Raw genomic sequence first — 20,469 nt, forward strand, 5'->3', positions numbered from 1 at the left:
CTCTGTTCATAATCAATCTAGTTCTTTATATCTACTTCTCTAAACTTCTCACTTCGGTGGCCTAATTATCGCTTCTAATCCCCGAAAAAAAACGCCACAAACCGAACCAAATTAACCTAATAGCCTGGCTAACCGAGTGACACCACCGCAAACCAATCCAGAGCGTCGTCCGTTTCTAGGAGCTCGTAAAAAGCCAAAACCACCAAATACAATCCATAACTCGGTCACTGCTGGTGTGGGTGGGTTCCTCTTTCGCCCTTTTGTATCCCTTTGACTGGAAGCCGCCCTCGCATGACCGACCCCGGAACGCCGAACCCGACTCCTAGTGTGACACAAAAACATATGGAAAACATAAAACTTCATTGCGCGGTCTCAATTATACCATTAAAAACCGACACTCTTCAACCCCCGGCGGAGGTCGGGTCGGGTCGTAGTCTAATCAGTTCCTCTGGGGGCTGTCCGCAGGCACCGCCGTTTCACACTGGTTAAGGGCCATCCTTTTTCGAAACTATATTGCCCATGGCGTGAGGCAGTAAAGTAGTCTCGATTTTTTTTCTTGACTTCAACGCGGTTCTCAATATCGGGTGTCGAATGCGCTGGTATCGGGTTCATGATCGTCACACGCGCCGACAATTGCGTGGCCTCGCAGATGAGTTGATTTCGGGAAACGCCACCGCTGGCAGGGGTGCCATAACTATGTTGAAGACGAAGCTGATTTCCTTCGTTCAATATTAAATATTTCATTGAAAAACAATTTGAAATCTAATTGAAACTACTTAATCTATCTTAAGGTGGTAATGTCTCTCTAATTTTTATTTGCTTTTCACAAGGTTGCCAGATAATCAAAATTTGTTACTAGCCTGAACGATTATTTAAATACCAATCCAAAAACCTTGACAAAAGGTGGTTTTGGATGTTATTTTCCACAAAAATTACAAAAGATAGGGTTGCCAAATCTTTATAAAATATCTCTCTTTCGTTGTATTACTTTGATCAGCATCATATTGGCCAAACTACAATTATATTTTTTATATTATAGTTGACTTTTTAAAAATGGATAAATAGCGATAATAAATCCATGCAGGGTATTTAATTAGAACTTATTTATAAATGACGATGTATCAAATCTATTGGACTGATTTTTTTAATATAAAACAAATGAATTTTTAGTAACATTTTCTGCTCAAATAAAAAAAGTTGAAAATAATTTTAAAATGACAAAATTCAATTCATTTTCAATTTCCATATTTTCCATGAATGTATAGAACAAAATACGTTTGACATTTTTCAATATCATAATTTTTCAAAAAATTGTAGTTTCAAAACCAGATTTCCCACCATCCAAGACAAAAGATGGCTTGTTTGGTCACCGAAAATATTTGGAAAATAAAGAAAATATAAATAATTTTCAAAGCTTATGTCAAGGGGCAAACATTTAAAAAAAAAACTTTAAAATTTAAATAAAATCGAAGTCTGATCAACTGAAAAAAACGTTAAATTCATGTTTCTGCATTGTGCAATTCTCTGAGATTTCGGTCATTCGATTTTTTTTGTATTTTTTAATGCAGCTGAAACTTTTTTTGTGCCTTCGGTATGTTCAAAGAAGCCATTTTGCATCATTAGTTCGTTCATATAATTTTCCATACAAATTTGGCAGCTGTCCATATAAAAATGATATGTGAAAATTCAAAAATCTGTATCTTTTGAAGGAATTTTTTGATCGATTTGGTGTCTTCGGCAAAGTTGTAGGTATGGATTTGGACTACTCTGAAAAAAATGATACACGGTAAAAAAAATTTGGTGATTTTTAATTTAACTTTTTGTCACTAAAACTTGATTTGCAAAAAAACACTATTTTTATTTTTTTTTATTTTTTTATATGTTTTAGAGGACATCAAATGCTAACTTTTCAGAATTTTCCAGAATGGGAAAAAAATCTTGGACCGAGTTATGATTTTTTGAATCAATACACATTTTTTCAAAAAATCGAAATATTGGAATCGAAAATCGAAATTTTTCAACTTAATTTTTCGATGTAAAATCGAATTTGCAATCAAAAAGTACTTTAGTGAATTTTTGATAAAGTGCACCGTTTTCAAGTTATAACCATTTTTAGGTAACTTTTTTGAAAATATGCGCAGTTTTTCATTTTTTTAAATTAGTGCCCTTGTGCCCACCTTTGGAAAAAATATTTTTGAAAGGCTGAGAAAATTATCTTTATTTTGCTTTATTGAACTTTGTTGATACGACCCCTTTTCTAATGTCGATATCTCAGCAACTGTAGGTCCGATTTACACTGTTAAAATATGAAACATTCGTGAAATTTTTCCGATCTTTTCGAAAAAAAATATTTTCAAAAAATTTAAATCAAGACTAACACTTCAAATGGGCGTAATGTTAAATGTTTGGCCTGTTTCAAAAGTTAGTCTTGATTTTAAATTTTTGAAAATATTTTTTTCGAAAAGATCGGAAAATTTTACGAATGTTTCATATTTTAACATTATAAATCGGACCCATAGTTGCTGAGATATCGACATTAGAAAATGGTGGGTTGTTTGGGTGAGACTTAGAAAACATCAATTTTTCTGTTTTTAAACCTTTGCATGGCAATATCTCAGCAACTATGGGTCGTTTCAACAAAGTTTAATAAAGCAAAATGTAGAGAATTTTCTCAGCCTTTCAAAAATATTTTTTTCAAAGGTGGGCAAACATGGGCACTCATTTAAAAAAATAAAAAACTGTGACTATTTTCAAAAAAGTCACCTAAAAATGAATTTAACTTGAAAACGGTGCACTTTATCGAAATTTCACTAAAGTACTTTTTGATTGCAAATTTGATTTTACATCGAAATATGAAGTTGAAAAATTTTTGCGACCAATATTTCGATTTTTTGAAAAAATGTGTGTTGATTCAAAAAATCATAACTCGGTCAAAGATTTTTTGCCCATTCTGGAAATTTCTGAAAAGTTGGCATTTGATGTCCTTTAAAACATATCAAAAAAAAAAAAAAAAATTGTTTTTTTGCAAATCAAGTTTTAGTGACAAAAAGTTTAATTAAAAATCACCAATTTTTTTTACCGTGTATCATTTTTTTTCAGTGTAGTCCATATCCATACCTACAACTTTACCAAAGACACCAAATCAATCAAAAAATTCATTCAAAAGAAACAGATTTTTGAATTTGCACATATCATTTTTGTATGGACAGCTGCCAAATTTGTATGGAAAATTATATGAACGAACTAATGATGCAAAATGGCTTCTTTGGGCATACCGAAGGCACCAAAAAAGTTTCAGCCGGATTAAAAAATACAAAAATTAAAATTAAAGAAAAAAGACCGATTCCGTAGAGAACTGCTCATTGATAATCTAATTCAGCAATTCTGGGCTCGTTTAAAAAAAATGGTAATTTTCTATGAAGTTCTGATGTATACAGCAGCTCAATTTGGCAAGCAAAATAATTTCGTCAATATTATGACAATTTGGAAAATTTATGTATATTTTGATATTTTGGAAAGTTGATCCATTGAAAACATTTAAAAAACATGTAAATATCTAGAATTTAAAATTGTATATTTTAAGTGGAGAATTTAGTTTGTTTTTAACGTAAATACGTTGATTGAAATACTGCATTTAAGAAAGTACCCTTTCTCTTCATTTGAAACAAAAAATCATGTGATTTTTCTTTATTTCAAGATTCAATCTAGCATTTTAAAACTCAAGTTCAAAACTTTGTCATGATTTTGATCAGTTTGATGATTTAAACAATTTCCATACTTTTTTTTTTTTAATTCAGCCTAAGAATTTTATCGATTATTTGGGAGAATGATAATACTCCATTATAACAAAACAAAAAAAACATTGAAAGATATTTATAGAAAAGCAATTGCAATTATTTTTCAAAGTGTGATTCAACCTTCCTTCAAAAAGGGATCAACAAATACAAAAGAAAATCAATATTTTTTTCAAAAACTTCAAATTTTCAATGGAATTAAACGTAGAATAGCGTGACAACAAAACAAATCGACTTCAGGGATACCCTCTGATTCGATTCCTTAGGCAAAAATAAGTATCTGTGCTAATTTTGAGCCAAATTGGTTAAGGTTAAGGGGTCGCTTTGTTTTTCTTGTCTTTGACCAGAGAAAAGCAGAAAATATTTAGAAAATATTTGCAATGGCCAACCTAGTTTGTTTGATTAAACTTATTTTCAATTATATTTTTTTAATTTCTTTTTTTTTATACTGCTGGCGGGTGTAAAATTTTTATTTTTAATATTTGTTATAAGTTATATTGGATTCATTTTATTAAAAATTGGCAACCCCTTTCTTCAAAGCTCATATCTTAACACATTCCTTCGGGACCGACTGGCCAACCACCTTCATAAATTATAATAAGGCGAACCGACTTCACTCGTACTCCCCTCCTCAACCCCTCCTTCAGGATTCTCTATTATGCAAAAGTCCCCCCTTCCAAGCTCCGAGTCGGTTTCATTTTCAAATTTGCTCTCTCCCCCTTCAAACCCCCCAAACCTACCGGCCACCCGCGTTTCTTCCGAGGATGACCACCCGTTCAACCCGACCTGGTGCGGTGCCCATCATCACCGACGATGTGGCCAAAAAAGCGCACCCAAAGAGAGAGAGAGAGCCACGAACCTACATGCTTCAAAGTCAAAACGCGCGCGCCGGAATGTCTTTGATGTTGCCGCCACACCCCGAAAACTACCAGAAACCAGGACTGACTTGGGCGATTCTCCGGTTCTGGTTCTGGTTGTTGGTGGCACTTTCAGTAAAGTTTGGGTGGTTTTTTCGGTGGTGGTTCTCCATTTCACACTCCCTCCCACTTTTTTTTTCTCACTCTCTTTCAACGTTAGAATCTTAAGGGAGGGTGCCGGTTGACACTTGTGCGCCATCGGAGAAGGTTCTGGGTGCTGCTGTCACTTGTTTTGCGCTTATGTTTGGTTGCATAAAGTCACACCATTAGTAGGGATTATGTTGTACGGTACAAGAGAAATGTACCGACAAAGCTATAGAATGAACTTTGAGGTGTAGGTGGTGGTTGTAGGAGGACATGCTTGGGTGGGTTGGTTTTGAGCTGGTTAAAGCGCAAGTCATGCCCTGGATCAAGTGAAATTTGTGATACGATTTTTTATCAATAACTTTAAAGTTTACATACATGGTAATCGACAAATATGTCAAGAATTGGTATAAGCGCACACCAATTTATTTTGAGTTCTGTTTTCAGTACGTATTAAAAAATACATTTTTGCAATTCCGTCGTGAAACTACTTACTTTTCCTGTCATTCTTGAACGACGAAATAGCCTACTTTTCTGTACCAAAAATAACAGAATCGAATAGCAACACTTTTCAAAATAAATGCTGAAAAGTTCTACTTTTCAGCACTGAAATGGGTGCTGAAAAGTTGAACTTTTCAGCACTTGTTTCGAAAAGTAACACTTTTCAACATTTTTTTGATTCAAACGATTTATTGACAAAATACATGAAAATTTGACATAAAATTTCACTCAATGGGTGTTTTTCGGAATTGCAAAAAATGTTGTATGGAACTCGTTGCAAAACTTGATTTTTTCAGCACTCTTCGTATTTATCAAACTCGGTGAACCTCGTTGGATAAATGTACGACTCGTGCTGAAAAAACCCTCTTTTTGCAACTCGTTGCATAAACTACTATTCCAATTCCAACTATGAACAAAATAATTTTGAAGATATTTGTTTGTATCATTGTTGAGATTTAGCTGTTTGCAGTTTCAAGAAACGGGTTTCACGACAACTCAGCACTGCTTTGACCAAATTGGCTTAAATTGTTGGTGAAGACTCGTTAAACCAGTTCCATGTGCATGTCAAAAGCCGATTTTCAAAAAGTTTTTTTTTTAATATCGAAATATTTTTATGTTGGAAAAAAATATAAAGAATCGCAAGTTTTTGATTTTTGTATTTTTCTAAGCAAAATTTCAAAATTGGGCTTCGCCATGCACATGGGATATGTCTTGATAATCTTCTCTCCAAATTTCACCCAAATTGGCCAAATTAATCTCAAGCTATCGTAGAACCTGTTTAGCGAAAAACGCTCGGACAGAAAGTTTGCAGTTCGCTTTGGGCTCCAAAGCATTTCATTCTTGAATTATCTGTTACTCAATTTTATCATCTTCATTGAACTTTTGGAAGTAATTGGAAATCATCTTTTTAGTGGATTTAAAAAATTTCAGTCACATGCAACTTTGAGATTTTTTACACGTATGTAACCCCCTTAAAAAATCAAAAAATAATTTCAAAATTATCTTATGAGAAAAATGAGGCAAAACTTGATTTTGTTCATCTTCTTGAAGGTTGAAATTCTGAAAATTAATTATCAGATGTATGATCGCACATGGCAAAAATTTTCAGGTAGTTCTCAGTCATTGAATTACGCGCAATAAATTTTTTCTCCAAATTCACAAAAAGAAACAAAGGATTGTTGGATGATTTTGACAAAACATTGTATAGAAATTTAGTGCAGGTCGGTGTATGCCTTCTTGTTTTGCATTTTTCTAGTTTTTCATGCTAACTCATGACTTTTTAACTTTTTGTTGCCTTATTTTACATAAATTTTAAATTTAAGTTAAGTACAAATAAGATATAAAAAGATTGGTATGCAACCATTGCGAGATTGGAAAAAAAGCGTTGAAAATATCTATAAAATTTTACAAAAAAATTTGAAAAGTTTCAAGAGTCACTTAACTATGATAATGAAAACATTGATGAGTAGGATTTTTTTTATACCCTCAAAGTGTAATTTTTTTTATAAAAGAAAATGACTTCGAATTATAAAACGGACCGCATTTTTGAATTCTTTGGACAATTTTATATTAACCCTCTACTGCCCAAATTTTTTTTTCGAAAATATTTATTTTTCCCGTGTTTAGGAGGTCATTTTGAGCAACTTTTGTTCTACGAAAAACTTTACTTCTCTTGTTTTATGTTTTTCTTGTTTCATTTTTAGTATTTTAATTTGCATTTATCTTGTTTAGTTTATGTTTGTTTTTGGTAGTATTTGGCCTACTCTACCACCTAATATAATTACATTTCGCCTATTTAATTTTTTAATGTTTGTACAGTCACTTTTTCAATTTTTTGCATGTTTTTCACATTTTCTGCTAAAGAATCGCACCATCATCATTAAAATTGCAAAAAAATGCGTAGAGGCATAGTCTGGGACACTACAAAAATTACTGCATACTTCTTTTTACTGAAAATATAGGAAATGTTAGTGAAAAACACAGCCAAAGTTGACCCCTAAAAAATGACATTTTTAAAAACATTGGCAAAGTCACATAAAACAAGTTAAACTTTCAACCCTGAAATTTTCTAAAATTTTAAGAGTTCTTCTTTCCAATGCTTTTTAAAGATCAAAAATCGGTTGGAAAATTGTTTTTTGGCGATTTTTTAGATCGAAGCCCGTCTAAAGGCGGGGTTAGGTTGTAGAGGGTTAAGAACAGATCAGTTTAACAATAAATTATTCCCATATTTTTTACCTTTTCCGATCTTTGGTCTAAAAATTCATAATTTATAAAAATATTTCAAATTTTTTACCTTGTTTTTAAATGGTGAATTACAGATTTTTTTTTATAGAAATATGAAAATCATAATCAAAACCACAAAATTGGATTTGATGGTGATTTTCTTAATGCTATAAAAAAATCTGTATTTAACCATTAAAAAAAGGTAAAAGCCTTGAAATATTTTTATCAATCATGAATTTTTGGACCACAGATCGGAAAAGGTAAAACATAAGGGAAAAATGTATTGTTATTTTGCAAATTTGTGACAGTAGCATAACTGTAATGATGTATAAAGCATTTTGAGATACTTTTTGATTATTTTTTATGTTGAACATTAGGCTTCATATTTGACATATTTTTTATTTATTTTATTTGCCATTAAAGATAAGTCTCATCAAACTTTTTATTTTTAATTCAATGGAAAAAAAATCTTTAGATTTTTTTTTTGGCAGCGGTATAAACAAAGTAAAAAAACATATTAAATAACTAGAATAGTTCATAGACCATCATTCCAAATCAATCTAATCAATCTCTTAAAAAACACCTAACCCAATTAACTTTGATCGGGAAGCCGCCGAGGGTGTTCGGCTGGGCTGGCGCGGTAGCCGTCAAACAACTAACTATCCAAAGAAACAAAAAAAGAACACAAAACTGGAACACCAAGAAGGTGAGAAAACCAAACTCTCATTTGTCTTGTTCATGTCCCGAAGTCGCCCTTGATTCACGCTTCCTTGTTTTTTAATCCGACGGCGTGTGTGCCTCAATTTCAGGGAACCCTCTCATCTCTCTCTTCTTCCGTGGATATTCTCTGAGCCGACAAACAAAAACAACAAACCAGTTGAAGAGAAAAAAAAACTAATATTCCGTTGCTTCCTTCGGGATCCGGGCGCACGACGTCTGACAAGAGTCGATCGTCATACCAGAGAGTTGGGAAAAAAGGAAGGAAGAAATCAAAATCCGTCCAAAGCGAAGAATAAAAACTAATCGACCGACATTCCGACGGAGCCTCCGGAGCTTGTCGGTTTCTGGCTTCCTTCCCTTTGATAGAATTAATTTCAAACAATAATAGCGCCAAAAAGTACTGCCGATGCTCTTTTTTATGTTATTGAAAAAAAAAAACGAAATCTAAACTGGATCAATTCCCGAAATGGATCTGAAACTGACAGCAATTGCGGGAGGGAAAAAGGTGTAACGAACCATTTACAGGATGAGACTCCGATTTCCGCCAGGACCTTTCTTGGCGCATAACTGTGAAAAGTAACGCCGCCGCCGCCACCTCCGCCTTTTTTCGGCGTTTGTTTGAGCTAATGATCCAATCGTGAGATGCACTTTTTGCTTGCTCGTTTTTTATTAATTACCAGAATTGATTAATTCCGTTAGTCGACGAATTGAACACTTTAGCAGGTGGATTCGTGATTAGGCAGAATTTGATGATTTGGAGAGTCCCTTGGGGTTGGTCGATGCAGCTCTTGTGAAGGATGAGTTTTATTCGGAAAATTTTATAGCGCCTAGGGATTTTGGTAAGAAAAAAGTCTCAGTGTAAGACACTTAAAAACATAACAAGTGAAGCACAAAATGTACCTTATTTAAAAAAAATCATCATTTCGAAATTCCGAAATTTCAAATATTGTTTATTGCTTTCCAGTTAAATTTTCAAATGGCATGCAATTATAATTAAATTGATCACAAAATCTTTTCTGTACGGATAAACAAAAGTTTATTTTTCATTAAAAAATGCAATATTAAAAAAAACTGTTCACGCGAAAATAAAGCTCCTAAAAGCCATGAAATTTTGATATTTTCGTCATAATGATTTTTTTTTACTGTCAACTGGCATTTTCTGAAAAAAGTATGTTAAAGTTACCAAATAATAGAATTCCCAATGGAAATGTTTTTTATTGAGTACACTGAAGTATAGTGGTCCAGATCGCAAAATTAAGTGAAACATGGATTTTTCGAAAAATTGTTTAATTTTTGGAACTTTTGTGTCTTCAGAAGAGTTTAGTTGAAAATCAGGGTGGTTCACGATTAGGGTGATTTTCAAAGCCTAACTTTTCAAGAATATTTTTGAAATTTTCTTTTGTCTTCTAGAAAGTAGTTGGGCTTGCCAATCCAAGCAACTTTGTCGAAGACACTAACATTTCATCTCGCATTCTACGCCTTCTACAACCAAATTATAGAAAGTACCTGAGCGAACCTTTAAAAATCAGATTTTTGATCGTAGCAATTTAGGGTCAAATTTAAGAATGAGGAATGTTCGGGACACTTTTAGAACTCTAAAAAATTAACATTTTTATTTTTTGACAAGCCAACTTGTATTTCAACTTCTGAATTGGTGTCTTCAGCTCCAAAACTTCAATATTTTTCGGAAAATCCATTTTCCACTTAATTTTGCGATTAAATATTTCATAGTCTTCAAACATTAATATTGTTGATGTATTCTAAAGGGTCATTTTTACATTTTTGATTATACTTAACAAATCTTTATTTATTTTATGTTTTTTTTTATGATAACGCTTGTTTTGTTTAAAAGTTTGATTTCGAAAACAAAGCTAAAAACTTGGTAAAACTGGAAATTATACAAATAAAACATGGAAATGGATTAGCTTCAAATCAAAAGTTTTAAATATTTTTTTTTTTTACATTTTGTAACACCAAATTCAACGTCCAATACAAATAACTTATGAAAACAGAATATGATTAGGTCTGTTTAATAACAAATGATAAGCTGAAATCATAAAAAGTTAATGACGGTTCAAATTTGACAAGTGAAATTTGAAATTTAGAATGAGGTGGTATTAGATATTGTCCAGGTTTTTGCCTCTATCTTTTTTTAAAAAAATGTAGTTTGCTTTGGTTTTTTTTATTTTTTTAAATTTTTTTTTTGAATCAGAAACCAATTTATTGGATTGGCATATATTGAAACTGGGCTCCTCGTGTTGAATCATAAGCACTATGACGTTCAATTACAGCTCCTCAAAAACTATTTTAACTTTAAACATGTCATTAAAAGTTCAGAAGGAAGCGAGCAAGCATGTTTCTAACTAAAGTTTTGCAAAATAATTTAATTTAACAATGGTAATCAACAAATTAGGTGGGAAGAGAAAATTAATCTTTAACCGAGCCTTAAACAAGTTAGAGCTCTTAAATTTTTCTCAACAATTGCTTTAAAATTTCTTCAAGATTTTGAAACCCCAATGAAAATAGGTTAGAAAAGTAAAAAACAACATTTCGTCAGTTGTGTGCTATCTTGTGACAACGACCATTTAGTACATTTAGAGAAAATCGTTTTTTAAAGTTTGTTGGTAAATAATTTCAAAATTATGAATGATAGAGCCAAACTTTTTGAAGCAATCGGTTCGTATACTATCGCTTAACAAACGCTCCAAGTTTCAACTAATTTGGTTACACCAGTTAAAAGATACAGTAAATAATGTAAACAAAAATCTGAAAAGCACGTGTCACAAGTGTGTTTCGAAAGTAAACTTGTACTACGTGTCACAAGTGTGCACAGAATTCCCATACAAACTAAAATAGGCTTAAATCAATAGTTTAACCGACTTAATCAGTATATTTTCAAAAACAAAAGGTTGCATTGCCTTTAGAAAGTATGTGTGTACATAAATTTGTGAAAAACAAGAAAAATTTTCCACATTTTCCAACAACATGTATGACGTGTCACAAGTGTGCACGATCATTTTGATGATAAATTGGTCTATGTCACAAGTGTGTATTGCGATATCCGGGAAACGGAAGCGAATTTCCAAAATCTGGTTAAAGCATCTTGTAGTGTTTGTTAAGTATAGCAAAACGTCATCATTAACTCATTTTCGACCAAAATGGTCTATGTCACAAGATAGCACACAGCTGACGATTTGCTCAAAAAATTAATCATTTCCTGAAATTTAAACTAAACGTTATTTTAAAAAAAACAGTATTTATAATAAAATTAAGCAAATTTAAAGTTTTTTTTTCAATTTTGATACAAATTGGAGTTTTGAATGATAACACCTACCAGCAAAATTTCTGCGCAGGCTCAACTCGAGGGGAAGCATGAAGTTTGGGGTCCCCAGAAACACGTGGAGAATGGAGAATTAGTACTGTTCGCTATTCCCACGTATTGCATGCAATTTTTGCTTGTGTGCAACTGCAACGATCCACCCTAATTCTCCATACAAAGTTTGGAGAAAAAATGTGAAAATGTGTGTAAGTCAGTGTAATAAAAAGAGAGTATTACCTAAATCAAAGAAGCATGTCTCTAGATACTCCAACAAGTCTGGTTAAGCTCGATAAACTGTCCTGAAATTCCCGCAGGTCCTTACTCCAGGCCAAGCTTTGTCGGCTCGTTTGCGGCACTTTTACAGAGCATTTCAAGCACAAAACGCCCCGATTTGTGAGCAATTATTTGTGCCTTATTGTGCTGCTGCGGGGTCGTCTAATTTTCCACCGCCGCTTTGATTTGCTGCTATTTTTTCTTGAGAAAGCAGTTTTTTCGCAACAATAAAAAACGAGGCAAAAGCAAAAATATTTTCATTCCATCCCATTGTTGAAGCGCCATTATCCTGTCCAAATGGGCGTAAGACACTTTTGCGGCAACCTCTGAAAACGAAACTCAAAGAATCTTCGCACAACCGCACCGAATCCGGTGGCAATTTCAGTTTGTATGTGTCCTCTGTTCTGTTTGTCTAGTTTTTGGCTCTCCAAGGGATTTCCCTCTAGGACGACGTGTGAAAGTTAAACAAGGACCAAAGACGATCATCATTTTTCATTCCATTTATTTCGTTTTGCTAGTATAGTGTCAGTGGTGGTGGTGGTGATGCGAAAAACTTCAAGGCTGGGAATGCCGCCCTGTCAACCGAGGCAAAAGGACCTGTCTGATTTTTTGTTTGATGTTTTTGAGCTTGAATTGTGTGTCTGTTGTGGCTTTGAGGACGTTTGGGAAATGCCGCACCGCACCGACGTCACACACTTGTCACACAAAGCTGATGGTGCACTTTTGAAGATAGTTGTTTTTGATTTTATGTTTCAAGTCATTTTTTGGAGTATTTTTTTTATAAAATAACATATTTTTTGAAAATGCCATTTTTTTTTAAATTTAAAATTAGAATAATACTCGTCACGAGACGGACACTATATTAAAATTTATTTTAAATTGAAGGTTTAACAATATATCGTATTTTTCAAGTTTATATTTTTGAACTTTCAATTCTGAAAAAATAGTATTTTGAAGCTGGGAAAATTTTGAATATTTTTCAGTTTTTGAAAGTTTGGGATTTTTAAGGTAATCATGTTCCAACGAAATTAGGAAAAGTTTTCGCCTTCCTCGTTATAATTCTGCTCTAAAAATGAACTTATAAAATCAGCTCCGAAACCCATTTTTGTGTACATTAGGGTGACAACAAAAATTGACGTTAGGGATCTACAACAAACTTACCACCCAGGATCCCATGAATGCTGTAATCCTTTCGGCCATCGTCGTCCTTGCGACCGTCCCCGGGTCCGCTGCTTCCGCCTCGCAGCAACCGGCTAATGGACGAAACACTCGGTGGATCGGACACACCTTCCTGCAATTTTCCGCAGAATCGGAGAGAGAGAAGGAAGAAACGTTAAAATAGATATTGTCTGGGTAAGTACAAATGTCAAATGGACGACACGGTCCAATTATGGTGAGATTTCATTGTAGTTGTGTATTTTATTTTCACTTTTACTGATTTTCTTTCGTGTTTTAAACCGCATGGAATCATCAGACCTCCTTGTTTAATGTAAAAAAAAGTAAAATTGAATCTTTAAACCTTCTCCAAAGAATATTCTAGTAAAACCGAGTTCAACATCACAATCAACCTTCCCCCAGTTCCTACCCAAAGTTCGCTGACTTCAGGAAGCCCAACTCCGCTGTTTACCCTTTCATTCACCACGATTTTCAAAAGTGTTTGGATCTCATTAACCTCCCAACGTGGGCCGGCCTGCTGACGGTTGGCCGTTTCGTCGAAAATTCGTTCCGCATTGGCCACTACCGAGATTCCGACGCCGCCGGCCACCCTTTCGGAACCAGAAACAATGCAATGGCCACCGCCACCGCCACCGAAAACGACCGAAAAAGTGTGAACCCTTTCACAGCTTCTAATTAAATTTTCTCACCTCTCAGTTGCGCCTCTTTCGTGCGTGTTTACCGAGCTATTTACCGTGGCAATTATGATTTTACCTGGTCTGGTGTCTCGCGAGGAATTCATTCACACTCACACACACGGCTATGCTCAGCTTATGTTGAGCTTTTGTTTCACGTCAACGAAGAGAGAAAAAAAAACACCGCTCAAGACTTGAATGAGTTGCGGCGGAACTTTTTCTTCCCTTAACCTAACCTCAATCTCCGCTGAAGTAAAAAAAAGGGCAGACGAGGGAGGAAGTTTGAGACGGGTGTGTTCTATCAAAAACTATAATGATGATAGAAACAGTTTTATGATGTTTGAGAAAATTATACTGCTTTAACACCTTCCGAGCAGCGCAGAGTGGAGCGAAGAGCTGTGAACATAAAAAAAGTTGGGCAAACATTGACGGTTCGGGAATCATTAGTGGGGAGCTGAAAATGATGAGTGGAATGATGAAGAGTGAGAAAGGAATCTGAGGGAAAAACTATGCAGCTTGATGAATACCGTCATCTGGGGCGACGGTTGTTTTAGTCTTGTTATTAAACAATATTTGGATATTTTTGACTTGTTTTAGTAAGTAGAACAAAATATATGTTCAAAAAGACTTACCGTCATCTGTGGCCAATCGGGACTACAGTCTGAATAGGGACAGCAGTGTTTAGAGCATTTAATGGTTTTAAATTTGAAAATGGATGTACACATGTTGTTGGTCTGAGTCTGTTAGAACCGAAACCAACCAGAAAGATCAAAATTTTGTGCTCCTACATGGTTAAAACTGCTGTCCCAATTCGCCCCATGTACCTAAAACCTTGAATTTTTGGTGCTGTCAAAAATGAATTTGGTCGCCTAAAACACATAAGACCGATTCTTAGCGAAGCTACACCAAAAAGTCACTTTTTTCAATTTTCAATACGATTTTTTTTAATGAAAAAAATCATTTTTATTATGATTAAAAAATTGCAATGTTTATTAAATACATTTTCTTATCTTCAGTACCAAAAATATTGGCCAAATATTGTCTGCAAGCCATCGAATGGGAGAGGAGTTTTTACAAAAATCTGCTCCTTTGTTGTCCCGTCACGGAAAGGAATGGCTGGCAAAAACTCAAATCTCAACCAATTCGTTCAGTTCAGGGAGCAAAAGATTCGTTTTTTAATTTGTGATAATGTGTAGAAGAGCAACAGTTTTTAAAAATTAAACTGGCAAAACTGTAGAGATTTTTGTAGTGTGCCTTTTGAAAGTCCATTTTTACGATGTTGTCCCGTCACGCTACATTTTCTTTTCTGGGGAAGCACAGGTACAATATTGTTTATTCTACATACCATTTCTTTGTAGGAAAATCAATTATCTTTCCAAATATGGAGCCGAAGAATCGGTCATAAATTGAAACAAATAAATTGGATTAACTTTTGTAAATATTTGCTGCTTTACTTTTACAAATATTTGTTAAATTTTGGCATGAAATTGTAAATATTGTTGAAAAATTTTTAGGTAATTTCCCGAGTTTAAAAAAAATGACTAGCAAACCAAATTGCCATGTTCTACTTTTTGGGTGTTTTTAATAACATTAAAAAAGCAAAATTTTATATAAATTGGTTTATTGAACTTTTAAAACAACCCCAGATCTGGAATTTTCAAACTCGTTAACTGTTATTATAGTATTTGATAGATGAATTAATGCATTATTGATAGGAGGTGATAGATTAAAAAAATACATACTATTAAAACCTAATAAAAACTTTACAAGATAACTGGAAATAAAAATACTAAAGATTGTGAAAGAAAAACATAAAAAAGAAGTAAAGTTTTTTGTAGAACAAAAGTTGCTCAAAATGATCTTTTATTCACGGGGAAAATAAAAATTATCGAAAAAAATTGGGCATTAGAGGGTTAATTATTAAAGTTATTATCATTCAACTAACTTCACTGCAAAAAAAAACACTTTTCTGTTTAAGTTTTCATTTATCTGCAACATAATACTGTTGAAATACTGTCAAAGGCAAACTTAGGGAAATTCGACGAACTTTCTGGTAAAATTATTTTCGAGACTCAAAAGTCAACTCTCACAAATAGAAATGACCAAAAATCTTGAATAAATGTGCAAAACCACTGATTTTTAACATTTTTGGTTTTAATACCGCTGTATCGTAACAAGGATTGGACTAATACTGAAATAAAAAAAATACATTTTTTTGTATTCTAGTTATTTTGCCTCTATTCTTTATTTAGTCATTCGAAAAGAGGCAAAATTTCTAGAATACTGGAATTTTTAATTCCAGTTTAGAACAATGGTCTATGTGAAGACTTTTATGTAAAATTGTATAAAAAATCGATTCTCGTGATCAGACATTGAGAATTTAAGCATTATGACTGCTTTTCAAAATAAAAAGTTTGACAAATGGTTTTAGTATTTTTTAGGAGAAACATACTATCCGCTTTTTTTGAAAGATTTTATGCAACATCTTAGGCTATTTCGATACAAAAAAAATGAGTGATATCAAAATCAAAACATCTCATGAAAATAGCGTATATTTTTAATCCAGTGTATTTTTTCGGAAAACTCGTGAAATTTCCAACAAGTTTGTTTTTGATCACTTTTGGATACAATACACCGGCTTCCAGATACAGCAATATTTAAATAATGAAATACATAAATAGCTATTTTAAACGAGGCAAACTAAAATTGGTTCAGAGATATCTAAATGTCAAACAAAACAAACGGGTTTAATTATATTGGCCAAGGAACTGCTATGCCAAGTTTTAGCCAAATCGGAGCACTTTTTATCTAGATCTTGCAGGTTTGACGTGGATCGCTGTTATATGATCCTAGGATAACATTTCTACGAAATTCCATTAAAATCGGAGGGGTCGAGTAAAAAATAAAAAAAAAACTGCTTCTGGCTGGAAATGTTCACTTATATTTTTTTAAATGCTAAAAACAATCAATAACCCACACCACAACTCCTTTCGCATGCAACTTCATGACAACTCTGTCTAATTTGAAATAATTTACGAAACACTTCCGAGCTCCCTGTGCGCGCACGATTCTTGCGGCGTGCGCAACACTGCAGTTACGTCAAACCCGTTGAGGCCGCTTGCATCGAGCTCATGATCCAGTGCGCTTCGTCCCCTGAAGCGGCCTCGACTTTACCTCGACCCATGCAATCGCACGACGGGAAAGTGCGGCCAACAAAAAAAAGAAAAGAAAGCAAAATCTGCATAACATGCCTGTAACTTTAATATCAAAAGTCGGATCAAGATCAATTTGGAGATTATATTTGCCTTTTGCGTTCGCTTTGGCCTTTCCTGCGAGGTTCTCTCCCGCGTGCACAAGAATCTTTTGTCTTGAAGTCCCGAAGTCTCCGCCGAAGTTCATCGCGAGGTTCCTTCGGGCAGTGGATTTTCTCTTTCTTGGAGTCTTCGCAGAAAACAAAGCGAAGCAAAATGTATTAATAAATTTTTAAAACAAGTCACTTATTGCACACACCACCAAACGGGAGGGGGATCGAGGGTTGAGGGCCTGGACAAAGGACTCATCCAAGCATGTGTGGAAAGCCTGACCAGGCTGGGCTGACTGTCGATATTAAAATGTTTGATGAGAATATCGCAGACCTTCGACACCCTTTTTGGATGGCGTTGTGATACCTTGCCATAATTGCTAATAGAATGTAGTCTTCATCCCACGTAAAGTAAAAAACCTTAAAAAGAACCTTATGAATTTTTTTAACGAGGGTTAATTTCAGCAATCTAATCTAATACGGGTTTTCTCACTGTTTTACTAACTCGAAACTTTTCCACTTACTTGCTCACTCATTCACTAACTTAATCACACACTTGATCACTTACTCGATCGCTCACTCACTCATTCACTCACTCACTCACGCATTCACTCACTCACTCACCTACTCAATCGCTCACTCACTCACTCACTTTTTTATAGAGCCTTGAAACCACTGTGACACTCACTCACTTACCCAATCACTAACTCACTCGTTCACCTACTCACCTACTCACTCACTCACTTGCTCACCCACTCACTTCAAAGCAATCAATTTCCGAGTAGCAATCATGCCAACAGAGAACAACCCCATCAACTTTACTCACACGTGTGGGATCCATTTGGGCGTTTTGGGTATTTTTGGCCACCTTTTAAGGGTCGGCCTTGCGTACCCACCAAGGGCGCACACCATGCGTGTGTGTGCTCACGAGCGCGTTTTCAAAAAGTGATAATGGGCGGAACAGCTTCGGTCATCAACTCAACGGCTTTTGGGACCGATGCCGCCGCCGCCACCACCGGAATGATGAAGAATGAGGAGAAAATTTCCGCAGCGTCCACGCGTGTTGGCAATCAACGCAGGATTCCTGAAGGTTGTTGCTGATGGTGTCAATTTCCAGGAAAAACAAGTCGCATTTGCAGGGAGTTTGGAAGGGACTGCACACCGGGCAGATTGATCACTTTGTTGCATGTGGATGATTATAATGGGTCATCTTTTCAACACGTCAATCACTTGCGGAGGAAAATGGTGTGTTATTATCCTTTTAGAAGTTATTAGTTGTAAATGACTGTTATTATGGTGCTTAAGAAGTCACACATCTGGATCGAGATAAAATGATGATTTATAAACTTAAGCAAGCACAGTTTTCCTAATTTATATACATACTTAATGATTTTTGCTTTTTTTGTAGAAATTTATTATAGAAGATAAGATAAGAATAAGATTCGAATACCAAAAATTAAAAAAATTGTTGTGCTCACCAGGCTTTAACAAATTTTAGTTAAAATGGTAGGGACAACAAGTAATTAAAAAAAATCATAACGAAATTAAGCCTTTTTGAAAATCGATTTAACTTTTATTTAGAAATAAGCTTTATTCGTAGGTTTTATCGTAAGATCAGGTTTTCAATTTAAGACCGTTGCTCATATTGTTCAAAGTTTATCTCACCCTCCTCCTCTCCCCTTTCAAATCGATTTGAAGAATCAGTGGGCAAAAAATAAGTTGATTTATTGTTCAAAAAATGTAAAGATTTTAATGCTGCATTAAATAAGCTTTAAATAAGGTAATAAGAATTTTTAAGATATTAAATTTGGCAAACAAATATTAAAAAAATGCCAAATTGTTCGCTCTACACCATTGCCTTGGCATTCTCGATTGCGAGATTTGTGTTAAATTTGTGTTAAATTTTGGTATACAGTACCGTAATGTTTTTTGCCAATAATAAATTTTCGTCGAAACTTGGTCCAATTTATTTATGAAAACTAATTATTTCTAGGCATCTGTCTTGGTATATAATGCAATTTACAACCTTTTTTTTATTTGAAAAGTTGACAACTTGGCCTGTTATTTTTAAATTTAATTTTTTCAATGAATAAATTGCGTACCTAATTTACTTATTTATTTAAAAGAGCAAAATTACAGGAAATCAGAGTTCAAGATAATTTCAGATGTCTTTTTGAATATCTAGACACTATGTTGATGTAATTTTATCTGAAAATGGGTAATCTATTATGTCAGAAAAAATGTGTAACTTTATTTTAAAAAGATGTATAAAACCACTACCATTCCAGTGTTTTGCCTCTTTTTCCATCTGTATTGAGGTAATATTACATTATAAAAGGGGTATTATTACACTTTCAAACCTTACACATTTGTGTTTTGCTGTGTACAAATTTTCAGAAACCTCATTCCTGAGATAGATATTTCTAAATATTGCTTTAGTCGTTTAATGCACAGTAAAAAAGGTGTGAATTTGGAAGGTTAAATTTTTGAAGATTGAATATAATCTCTTTTGTGATGTAATTTTACCTCAATATAGACTAAAAAAGTGACATTACACCCGAAGAGTGGTAAAATTACACGTTTCCAGAGATAAAATTACATATTTTTTCTGACATAAAAGTTGTACCCTTTCCTAGATGTAATATTACCATGATTTTTTGTTTTACTGTATGTGGAAACAATCTGAAATTGCATGAGGATTGCATAGACAACACCAAAAAAAGTTTTTATTTTATAAAGTTGAAATTTTGGTTGGTTGAATATTACCTCTTTTTTTAGTAACTTGACTTAAAACATGTGAAAATTGATCATAAACTGATGAATACTCACCAATTACTGTAAAAGGACACATTTTTTGTGACACAAAATCATTCATCATCATTTTTTTCTGTGAATTTTTTTTTATGAAAATGGTGTATGGAGATTGGAAAAGAACGAACAATATATCAGATCAATTTAAAAATACAAATAAAAAACAGTATTTTCATTAAATATAATTTTGGAGACTTCTGGTTTTGTGCAATTATCCAGCTTTTTGAAATTTTTAACTTTCTTTTTTTTTCTAATTGAAACTTTGTCCATCAATTCCTAATGTCCGAGTAAGCAAATCTGCATCACTGGTATCGATTTGGTATCTTCCGCAATCTAGTACGTCATGATTAGGACTATGCAGAATAAAAATGAGTGCACGGAAAAAATATTTATTTTCTATTTTTTATTCAAAAAACTTGATTTTGACAAATTTTACAAAAAAGATTTTATTTTTGGTTTTTTCTTTTTAACTTTTATTTTTCAATAATATTATCTTTTTTCAAATAAATTCATTCAGACAAGGTATTTTTTAGTGTCAAATCACATTTATTTTTGGTTTCATTTATTGGATTAAAATGCAAACTTCTGGACGTTCTTTATTATACATTAAAAAAAACACATTTTTTGCAATTCAGTCATCGTCGAACGATATAATCGCAAAAAATATGAAAATTGT

At 33.6% G+C, this 20,469-nt stretch overlaps 1 protein-coding gene across 2 annotated transcripts in view; it reads right to left on the minus strand.

Annotated features, from left to right (window-relative positions):
- Positions 1–20,469, minus strand: part of LOC120417248 (protein gooseberry-neuro) — an 82,993-nt gene that overhangs the window by 28,675 nt on the left and 33,849 nt on the right. For both annotated transcript variants that reach the window (XM_039579206.2, XM_039579207.2), the window contains one exon: positions 12,993–13,122. In XM_039579206.2, the coding sequence (XP_039435140.1) occupies positions 12,993–13,122 (130 nt within the window). The remainder of the gene's footprint in view (positions 1–12,992; positions 13,123–20,469) is intronic.

The sequence above is a fragment of the Culex pipiens genome, chromosome 2 (assembly GCF_016801865.2).
Source record: "Culex pipiens pallens isolate TS chromosome 2, TS_CPP_V2, whole genome shotgun sequence".
In the NCBI taxonomy this organism is placed as follows: domain Eukaryota; kingdom Metazoa; phylum Arthropoda; class Insecta; order Diptera; family Culicidae; genus Culex; species Culex pipiens.